Source organism: Haliotis rufescens, unplaced genomic scaffold, assembly GCF_023055435.1.
Source record: "Haliotis rufescens isolate VD_foot unplaced genomic scaffold, xgHalRufe1.0.p SCAF_7, whole genome shotgun sequence".
In the NCBI taxonomy this organism is placed as follows: Eukaryota; Metazoa; Mollusca; class Gastropoda; order Lepetellida; family Haliotidae; genus Haliotis; species Haliotis rufescens.
Genome location: NW_025964361.1, coordinates 49,178,672 through 49,190,404, shown reverse-complemented (window position 1 = coordinate 49,190,404; position 11,733 = coordinate 49,178,672). Strand labels below are relative to the sequence as shown.

Below are 11,733 nucleotides of genomic sequence, written 5' to 3'. Positions count from 1 at the left end.
CCTGACGATGTCACATGATCATATGACATATACATCATTCGCCATCTTGAACCATACCGAAAGGGAGTGAAAGTATTTGCTTGGCTTGTTTGTCCTTTTCTGTCTGCAATAACACATTTTATACTCAACGAAATGGCCGACGAATACAGCGCCGACGCTCCCCCATATGCCTCATTCTTTGGAGTAATGGGAGTGACATCCGCGATGGCATTCTGTGGTAAGATTGTGCCTTTCGTCTTCAGAAACTTATCGATCACATTGAATATGTAATGTGCGGACCTGGTTAACGCCGGTTTTCTAACATAAGGTTCACTCATATGGCGATTTAATATACTTATTTGATTCTTAAAGTGTTTCTAGATGTCCATATACTAGAAATATGCAATTTTATACTCATAGAGTCGCGTTCATAGAAAATTTGACGTGGTGGGCTGGAGTTTCGTGCCTTTTGACCACTCCGAAATAAATTATTTCATTATTCAGTGTGAAACGAATATCTTTCTTCCGTATATGTTGGTAGATGTGGGGATATTGGTGGGAATGGATTAATTCAGTGCTCTGTATTTATCTAGTTTTATCACCTGTGGAAACCATAGCATGATCGTGCAGAAACAACTGACATATTTCTTGATCACGTTTTTGTGGCGGTGTCATGTGACTCAATGACGGTATTAAACCCATCACAGAATTTGAAACTTAGGAGTGTTTTGTACTGTTTTGATTGTAATATCGATTATGTTCGTGCTTATTTTATTTGGCTCTCTTATTGGTTGTCAAATCTTTTTCGTTTTTATTAACATGTTATGTAAACTCAATTTTAGAACGTTTCCAACTTATATAACACAAGTACAAGTGGGATGTTTGTAATATTGAGACATGAAAAGGTGAGGGTTGGGGCATATATGATACACTACTGTTTACTGTATATAAATTAACAACAATTATCTTCAAAAGGTTAACATGAATTAAGATGTATCATATTCTAAGTAGATTCTAATTGCTAGTGAAGTGTAATGTGAGAATTTAGATTAAACCTGCTATTTGGATAACTTTTAAATTGATCTGAAGAAATAACCATAGGGATAAGATTAAGGTTCATCCTTGTTCAAAGTAGATGTATCAGTCCTGTGATAAGCCTTTGTGTAGGTTGGTCAGAGTTATTGAGAGAGTAAACAGGTATCTGTTGAAACTTGATTTGTTCACATTTTGACATTTCTACACTTGTGGTTAGATAAGAAAGTGCAATGTCTTTAAGACTATAATATCATCTGTACTAGGCAACCAGGTATATCAGGGCACTTGTGATGGAGTGACCTGTGAACTTAAACTCGGGGACAAGCCCAAGGTTACCTTCAATAAGCAAAGGACAAAATTTTAATCTGATATTTGAGTTTTGTCATAGTAAGGGAAATTAATATTTGTGGAAGTTTTACCAAGACAAAAGAAATAGAAAAAATAGTTTTGTATTCTGACTTAACATAAGTATCGAATACACAATGATATTTCTTAATCGTCTTGTTGCAAAATTTATAAATCATCTGTTTAATCAGACATCTGGCCAGTGGTCACATAACAAGAAAACACATTAAATTTGATGTATAAATTCAGGTTCACATGATTGCTTTTTACTCTCGTACATACACTGCAAAATGTATTAGAATTCTTTGCTGTAGCCATGTTCACATTGATGAATAATTCAATTTGTCCATGCTTATTGTATATCTGAATGTAGGCAGATGTCACATGTGTAGATAGAAGTTTCAGGATATCCTGAACACTGAATAGGAAATTGAACTAACACAGTGTTAAGGATGTAAGTAAAGGTCACCTCAACAGTGAGAGTAAGTGAGTTGGGATTAACGCTGCTTTGAACAGTATTCCAGGTTCATCACAGCGTGTCCGCGTAATGTGAGAGGAAAGCCTGAACTGATGCAGGTCTTAGATGTTTACCTCAACAGTACTGACTGAACTTTATTCTTGTCCTTGTGAAGACTGATATGATAATTATGAAATATAATATTACATGTTGCTGTTTGGGAAATGGAATGAACATCTGTGACTAGCCAATTCAATGAAAAGTGAAGTAACAAGTATTATCATGGCATCAGTAGCTATTAAACACTGTTAACTGTTTCAATATTTGTTAAACATGTTAAAGTTGGAGTTGACTATTGGGAATGACTATGCTTATCATGTGCCTGTATTCTAATTCTGAGACAGAAAATGTGCCAATAATTACCCCATGCTTCTTGTTAGAACTGACCAATGATATTATGACCTGGTCGATACTAGGGGTGAAACAATACAGCAAGGTCATGATACGGTGCATATAACAATACACATATTTATGTCAAATCACATTGAACCTTTTGGATATAGATATTTAAGAGCAGGTTCCAAAGGAAAGCTCTCTTTAAACACCATTTCGTATTGGCAGTTTTTAGTAGTGAACTTGAAAAGATAATTACAACACATATTGCTGTCTTTGAGTCTGACTGTCAAAGTAATTGTCTTGTATAGATACAGAAACTGTACCATGTATCGCATTGTCGAATGAAAACTCACGGTGTACCGATGTATCGGTTTGCCCCTAGCCGCTAGTGTATGTCATGACAGCATGGCTGGTTATCATGCTATTAACCCCTGGTTCATCCATCCAAGACATGATTATTTTCAGGGTGTCATGATATTACTTGAATATTGCTACGGCAAATCCTGTTTTCTGTATTCAAGCATCCAATTGTTAACAAAAATACTTCTGAATATTAAAGGTATGATGAAGAAACCCAAACTTGTGTAGTATATGAAAGAGTGAGTGAGTGAGTATGGTTTTACGCCGCTTTTAGCAATATTCCAGCAATATCATGACGGGGGACACCAGAAATGGGCTTCACACATTGTACCCGTGTCAGGAATCGAACCCGGGTCTTTGGTGTTACGAGCGAACGCTTTAACCACTAGGCTACCCGACCGCCCTAGTATATGCCAGAGTTTTCCAAAATAATCGAAATGTTTAAGTCATAAAAGTTATTCTGCTGAATTTGAAAGGTGAAACGAAAAAAGAAGTGATTGTTGATACATCAAATCATATGTCAATTTCTTTTGAACTATGTTTTTTACATTGTCTTTAGGATTATTGTTTGCTTTGGTTACCCTGATTACTGATGTAGTATTCTTGAATCTTCAGCTCTTGGTGCAGCATACGGAACAGCCAAGTCCGGTACAGGTATCTCAGCAATGGCTGTGATGCGTCCGGAACTCATCATGAAATCTGTCATCCCTGTTGTCATGGCTGGTATCATCGCTATCTACGGTTTGGTGGTAGCTGTAGTGATAACACAGAATATGACTGCAACAGGCTACACCCTTTTTAAGTAAGTACAGTCAAATACTATGGATAAGATACACTGCATTGAGCTCGTACAATCAAACATGAAAATTAAGGGGTCCCTGTTGTAACCCCTAATGATATTAAATTTTATACTGACATGTCAATATGCTAAAACAAGGACCCTCGCCCCCGACCTCTTCGGCGGTCAGACTACCTGGGGGATCGGGTCCCTGTTTTCGCATGTTGACATTGTCAAGAGTAATTCTTTCTTCTGAAAGAGAAGTTAAACACATTACCAATTGTAATATGAAAGAACCAGCTGGTCCTTAATTTTTGTTGGTAGCGTGTATCATTTCCAGTTTCACAATTAAGGGTGGGGGTATCTTGGGTCCTTGATTATTTCCTGCAATTTGTATTTTACCTACATGCCCCTCAGCTCTTAATCTGTTAGAATCAAAATTAAAATGATGCCGAGGACCAAATCCCATTTATCCTTAGTTTTGATGAGTTTCCAAGTAAAGACACCTGTAAATGGCCTGATAGTGATAGCTTAAAGAGACAATAGTCAAAAAGTTTGTGTTATTCACAACAAATTGCTGGTGAATCGGTAATATATACTGTGACCTAAACATGCCATGCAGAACATTAGCAGTTAACTGACTATAAAATTACAGTTTCCACCCTTGCCCAACTTGGCTGGATTAACGAGTCTATGCATAGTCAAGTCAAATGTCAGTGTTCAAATCTACATCCGGTTCATAAATAACATTGCAACTGCCATGGCGATTTTGTTCAATTGCAGTTTTTGCAGAGCATGTGTACTGTCTACTGGGCTTCGACAGATGTTTTTCTAAACTTTTCATGTTCTTAATCAACATTCCCAAATGATTTTATGCACTTTGCGAGGTAAAACTGTTTTTATGACAATAAAGATTTGTTTTATCGATTAGATTATCTTAACTTCTCACTTTTATTTTGTTTGAAAGGACGTAACTCGTTATAGCCACTGGTGGCGCTATGAAATTCCAGTCTAGTTCTGCAAGGGTGGAAACTGGACTTTTAGAGTCAGTTAACTCGCGTGCCTTGGGAGGATTTGATAACTTAAACTAACATTTGTTGTTGGTCATCATGTTTATTTTCTGTTTTGTTTTGCAGGAGCTTCCTCCATCTTGGTGCTGGCTTAAGTGTAGGTCTCAGTGGATTAGCTGCTGGCTTTGCTATCGGCATCGTCGGTGACGCCGGTGTACGAGGAACAGCACAACAGCCACGGTTGTTTGTAGGAATGATTCTCATCCTTATCTTCGCTGAGGTTTTGGGTCTGTATGGTTTGATCGTGGCTCTCATCCTCTCCGTCAAACAATCCTAAATCAAGCGAGGACCAGTGATGGCAGCGAAGTACCATTCCCGGCAGAGAAAAGAGAACAGTTGTAACCACGGAAGCATCCCTTCTTTTTCTTCTGCCGCGTTGCTCACTGACTTGTAAGCTCCAGTTGTGCAACTGAGGCAGACAAAGTTGTTCCAATTTGGGGGGAATGAACAAATCATGCTGTAGATGGTTCCATTTTACTGCACATCTGGAAACAAGAGATCATGTGTACAACCTGTATGTATATAGTGCAATGGCCGATGGTCCTAGTTGGTCTACAGTCAGTCAGTCTGCGTGAAGTGACTGTGTATGTGTAAATGGTGAACTAGTGTGCATAAATCATGAGCACTGCTGGCTAGTCTGCATCCCTGCATCTAGCTTGCGTTCTACCGGAGTTGAGTAATTTTTTGTTGATACAGACAGGCCAGCCTGCCATGGGATCTGCTGCGGCTGACGGACTCAGTACTAGCGATAGTCAAAAGCTTCATATTTGCTGTTTAATATCCAGAAATCCCTTTATAACCATTTCCTCCTAGTACTGGGCCTGTCTCAATTCATGCACATAAAGGTGTTAATTTGCTGCCACAATGAAGCCTGTATTTGATACCATCGTCTGTACATTTTGCTTATTTTCAACCAACAACTGTGATCTTAGTTTGATTCCCGATGTGTTTGTTTATTCATTACTGCGTATGATAACCACTAGCTTTGTATTATTGGCTAACATACACATCAAGAAAATATAAGGCATGGCTTCTTACATCTTTCAAACATGGGTATTAGGTTTTTCAAAAGCTAGGGAAAGGAACAAACTGTTACATTTTGAAGTTTAATTACATCCACATTGCCAAATTCATCAACTTCCGTATTTAAAGTAATAAGTGATTGCTGGGGTTCATAAGAACATGGCCATGAATGCAAAACTAGTTCATGGTGAATCGTATATATTGTGTGTACTTGATTTTTAGTCCTGTGGATTTAGAGTGATATTACTATGTGCAGAGTTACTTCAAATATTGCTTAACAAGTCTCCATCTTCCGTTTCTTGCTGTTAATACCATGCTACATTCCAGCTGTTGTGAGTACTAGGTAACCATAGCAACACTGTAACCGTAGCAAGCTGTTCTTTACTAACTGTACCTTTTCCTCCCTTTTTATCATTTTATCAAAATTGTGTAGATATTTGTAAGTTATAGACTGACAGGTGTTGTTGTACTTTCTCTTTAGAAACTTGTATTATATCAGGAACTGTTGGCATGTGTAGAAGCACAGTGGCAAGTCGGTACAGCAGAGAATTTATTAATTGATTTCATTGGCTGCTCAAAGTAGAATTTTCACCAATCAAAGTGGAATGTTGCTGTTCTGTGCAGAGGTTATCAGATCTTGTAGATTCCATACTGTATGTGTAAACACATGTAAGTTGTTTCATTGTCATATTATGTATGAATAAAGCATATTACTGTCATCACCACTTGTGTAATGTCTTACTGTGCAGGGAGAGTCAGCATGTGGATTGGATATAGTTCAGCTGGGCCCACTTGCACAAAACGATCTTAGCGCTAAGACTATCGTAAGCCTATGTTAAAGTATGAGAGTTAAGATCATCTTAGTGCTAAGATCGCTTTGCGCAAGTGGGCCCTGGAGGTGAACATTTTGATGACTATTATTGGCCAACAAATCTGGGCCTTTTCCAGATCTTGTTAAACATTTCCTAAGGGTTGCATTAGATGTTAAAACAACAGTTCAATGATCGGAAATGTATATTACTCAAGAGAAGTTAAGGAACCACATTTTTTTTGTCTTATGGCTATAGTTAATGTCATGCCATGACAGATTAATTAGTTATATGAAAGAATTGGGTGTGCATTAAATTCCTGCATTAACTTTTGTAAGATGTGTTAAAATCTTTGCAGTGACATTGCTTTTTGTTGGGGCTGGATACCATTGCCAAATAGTACTAACTAGTTCCTTGGAATAACAGTGCACTTGTGAATAGATACCGCGACATTCTTGACGAGGCTCATCTGTGACTATAGTATACATGTGTTGAAGAGAACATTGCAAGTAAACGTCCGTTTGTGTTGTGATTGGACATAAAACCTGTTTGCAGTGCAGCGTTGTCACTGTGTGCACACTGTCATGTTGCACTCTTTTTCTGCAGCTATGGGTGTGACCATCTTCAGTGTCACATGACTTGTGTATTGTGCACACAGTGAATAAGGATGGCAGTATGTGCGAGTCTTGTGATTTCCTACGTTTGAATGAAGTAGCAATCATGTCTTACTGGGGGCAATTGTTGATAAACGTCTACTTGACCTTGGCTGCATCTGAAAACATTCCAGGGTCATCGTGTCATGTGTGTGCTTGCCAAGCAAGACTTATAAACATTACTGCCTTTGTTACAGATTAGATCAACCTTTGTTGACTTCATCCACTGAGTCGATGCTGTGGTGCACATCTTTGAGTTGAATAATTAATATGAATTAGATATAACATGTAATTGTAAGACCAGATTTAGATGCACTTTTCAGCTGTTGCTGAAAATAATAATTTTTGAAAATAGAGTTGAAACAAACATGAAATAATGCAATGATATTCAAGTTTTGAAACATGAAAATAGTTTATGAAGGTCACCACATTAGAAGCACCAGGCTCTCCTGGTTTGATGTTTGTTAGGGCTAACCAAGCTGGATAAGTTGAATGAGACCGGACTAGACTAACATCTAGTCTCTTAAATGAACATATCGTACAGAAAAAAAATTAGCTTTAAAAAAATTAATAAAAAGGAGCCCAGAGACTCTCCTCATTTTCAGACCCTGATACTGCAGAAATCTAGACTTGCCAAACATTATAGACTTGCATGGGCTGTATTTGATATATTTGTATCAGGGTCTGTAAGACATACTATGAGACGGGCTGTGATAAGTGTTATATATGCAGTGCATTATCAATGATTACTTTATGGCAAAACAAAACAAGGACAACTTGAAATACTTGTCATGCAGAATTGATTGATTTCACTATGACCACTCCATCTGTGATGAGTTAGAAATTAAGAAGATACAGTTTAAAAACTTAACAAAAGGTAATTGTTGACACATGAAATAACTTACTGTATTGTGCATGTTCTGTGGTGAATACAAACGTAATAACCAGACAATGTTTTCTCTGATGTGTGGATCCATGCTCATGGTACAGTTAAAATATTTAACATTTTGCTTTTTAAACAGGAGCATTTGTTACCCTACATGGTACTGTAATCTAATGCCAAATGTAAAAGTAATTGAGCTAAGTGATTTTTGTTTGTTATTTGGTGCTACCCAAGCTTTTAAGTTAACAAAACATCTCAATCTCATTAAAATCAGATCTTGGGGCTCACTACCACTGCACATATTGCTGGTGACAACTCTAAGATCTGATTTGAATGAGATTGCAAGAAATCTGTAAACCATAAAGTTGGAAGTGTGCAAAGGCTTCTGTGATGGTAGCGACCTTCCTTTTTCACATGCACTTTAATCCTGTTAGCATCCTCAGGCAAGTTGGCTAATGATCTCATTAAAGGTAAGGTATTACTGTCTTGTGTTATCACATGTCATTAGACGGTTATTTATGTGATATTGACACTGATTGTTGCTAATTGATTTATGACAGTCATGCGACCGGGAAGTGCAGGCAGAGACCGGTATTTCCCTGGGGGAAGGGCCGACACAGGTGGTTATATTATGCAACTCGCTGTGTGATTGCACCTGATGACTTAACGAGGTATTACCTGCATCATTACCCTCTGACCGGGAAGATGGTTCCCCACTTCATTGTTTTATTCACCCTTATAATCCATTGAAATGGGTCACTTCTAAACCTGCTTTGGTCGGTCGGGTAGCCTGGTGGTTAAAGCGTTCGCTCGTCACGCCGAAGACCCGGGTTCGATTCCCGACATGGGTACAATGTGTGAAGCCCATTTCTGGTGTCCCCCGCCGTGATATTGCTGGAATATTGCTAAAAGTGGCTTAAAACCATACTCACTCACTCACTCTAAACCTGCTTTAAGGTTTCACAATATATTATTGACGTTTCATAAACTCGCCTCAGTATATGAACACAATATTCATTTTTGATTGGTGAGAAAGTCACAAATTGTTTTACGTGAAAATGCCATGACATGAATCGAACCTCTCATATCATGTCCAGTTCTGTAACCCACCAGGGCAGTGATGAAAACTTGTTCAATTTTACATGTTATGACTTCAACTGGTCCATGCTGCACATGGTTTTCATCTTGCACACTTTGATCAAATTCCTTTTATATAGCGACATGCTGTGTTGTTTCACTATAAGGTATCTTGATGTTTTCTTATTTTTCTGGTATTTCTTGCATTTAGACGGTTTGTAAGTTGGATAAAACACACCTCAAAAGTTCCGGTTGAAAATGTAAAACCTTGAGCCCGGGAAAAATCGGGAGAGTCCCATGGCAATCCAGACAGACCCTGCCAGCCAGCAGTCTGCTCATTATGAAAAGAGTGGATTATTCTGTTTGGATTTGTATGCTGGTAGCTGTATACAATGGATACATTTTTTTGGAAGTTTTGTATCTGTCAGGGTGAAACGCTAATAATAGAATAATAATATAAAAGACAGTGTGTCTAAGTTGCTTCCTGTTGGCTCTCTCTCTCTCTCATCCGGGGTGGAATAGGGCTTTAGCAGTTAGGCGGTTAGGTCTACTATCGCCTACAGTGCACAATTTTATGCACCAGTGGCTGTCACTAATGAGCTCCCTTCATACCTTCAGTATGAATGGACTCTCCCACTATGAGAGTTTGAGTCCTTAATCCCCATTACTCACTGTAGCTAAACTCCAGTTTGAGTCCTTAATCCCTATTACTCACTGTAGCTAAACTCCAGTTTGAGTCCTTAATCCCCATTACTCACTGTAGCTAAACTCCAGTTTGAGTCCTTAATCCCCATTACTCACTGCAGCTTAACTCCAGTTTGAGTCCTCAATCCCTATTACTCACTGTAGCTTAACTCCAGTTTGAGTCCTTAATCCCTATTACTCACTGTAGCTAAACTCCAGTTTGAGTCCTTAATCCCCATTACTCACTGTAGCTAAACTCCAGTTTGAGTCCTTAATCCCCATTACTCACTGCAGCTTAACTCCAGTTTGAGTCCTTAATCCCTATTACTCACTGTAGCTAAACTCCAGTTTGAGTCCTTAATCCCCATTACTCACTGCAGCTTAACTCCAGTTTGAGTCCTTAATCCCTATTACTCACTGTAGCTTAACTCCAGTTTGAGTCCTTAATCTCTATTACTCACTGTAGCTAAACTCCAGTTTGAGTCCTTAATCCCCATTACTCACTGTAGCAAAACTCCAGTTTGAGTCCTTAATCCCCATTACTCACTGTAGCTAAACTCCAGTTTGAGTCCTTAATCCCCATTACTCACTGTAGCTAAACTCCAGTTTGAGTCCTTAATCCCCATTACTCACTGTAGCGAAACTCCAGTTTGAGTCCTTATCCCCATTACTCACTGCAGCTGCATGTTTGGACTAACCAGTATCATCTTGTATGGCTGAGCCTTCATACTTGATTAAGTGTTGTTACTGAATTTATACTTTGTTGTTAATTATATGCTGGCTTCTCTCTTCTTTCTTCTCATGTGAGATACTCAGGTAAATACATTGTAACAACATAACAAGATCAGAGAGTTACAAGTTTTATCTTGATATGTTGTTACAGTATCTTTGTTTGAATTTTTTAACCTGTAACGAGATAGTGAGTGGACTAATCCATTTGTCAGTTAGGGATGTATTATTATTAGTGCAGGCAAACTACCACACCATGCTACAATTTCTGTAGGCGAAGTGACTGTAGGCAAAGTGCACTGAAGGCGACAGTAGAAACCACTTATTCAGCAACTCTTGCTTGTCGTAAAATGCAACAATACTTGTTGTAAGAGGCGACTAACGAGATCGGGTGGTCAGGCTTGGTTGATGCATGTCATGTCCCAATTGCGTAGATTGATGCTCATAATGTCAATCACTGGATTGTCTGGTCCAGACGCAATTATTTACAGACCACCGTCATATAGCTGGACTATTGCTGAGTGTGGCGTTAAACAACAAACAAACAAGCCCATGAGGACTAGGGTGTTTTCCTCTTTCCAAGATTTAGAAGTTGGGTCCTAAAATCAAATGGTGGTCAATAGTTGTAATTTGCTACAAGTCCCAACCAGCAGGTGCTCCCAGTGGGGACCTGGAACCCGTTCCACAAAGCGATCTTAGTGCTAAGTTGGTCGTAACTCCCATACTTCAGCATAGGCTTACGATCAACGTAGTACTGAGATCGCTTTGTGGAATTGGGCCCCAGGTGCCTTTCCACAAAGCTGTAGTGCTCTACAACTGTTGTAAGTCTATGCTCAAAGTATGGAGTTACGATCATCTTAGTGCTACGATCGCTTTGTGGAACGGGCCCCAGGTGCCATTCCACAAAGCTGTAGTGCTCTACAACTGTTGTAAGTCTATGCTCAAAGTATGGAGTTACGATCATCTTAGCGCTACGATCGCTTTGTGGAACAGGGCCCTGGGTCAGGATATAAGCTTGATACAAGCCAGGCCTTAGGATACATTAAATTGACAAAAAGTAGCCAGAGACGCGTTGTAGGAACGAACGCTTGAGACAAATATTCATGGACATGAACCAAATTTGTAAACATGCCAAGTTAATCTGTTACCTGTCCAGGTGTGGCGTTCCAACTGACTGACCTGAACAAACAATGGCTCAAAACATATAGATGAGATCAAATTTACTTAGGTCGGCCATACCAACATACATGGTATCACAAGGTATCTAAACCAGTCATCTGTGAGAGACCAACCATTTGATCTTCTTGAGGATGGGATTTTATTGAAAAAAATGTCCCAGAAAGGCCCTGGAAAAAATTCTTATGCTTCAGATTGTTGTAAAAAAAGAAATCGTCCGCCACAAAAATAGATTCTTGCAAGATGTTTTTTTATTAAAAAAATATTTAGGGTCATAGT

At 38.8% G+C, this 11,733-nt stretch overlaps 1 protein-coding gene across 1 annotated transcript; it reads left to right on the top strand.

Annotated features, from left to right (window-relative positions):
- The first annotated feature begins 23 nt into the window (after nt 1-23).
- Nucleotides 24-6,165, top strand: LOC124110464 (V-type proton ATPase 16 kDa proteolipid subunit c-like). The gene is made up of 3 exons (XM_046469843.2): nt 24-217; nt 3,188-3,374; nt 4,487-6,165. The coding sequence occupies exons 1-3, from the start codon at nt 133-135 to the stop codon at nt 4,695-4,697; spliced, it is 483 nt and encodes a 160-aa protein (XP_046325799.1). The 5' UTR covers nt 24-132; the 3' UTR covers nt 4,698-6,165.
- Nucleotides 6,166-11,733: the final 5,568 nt, after the last annotated feature.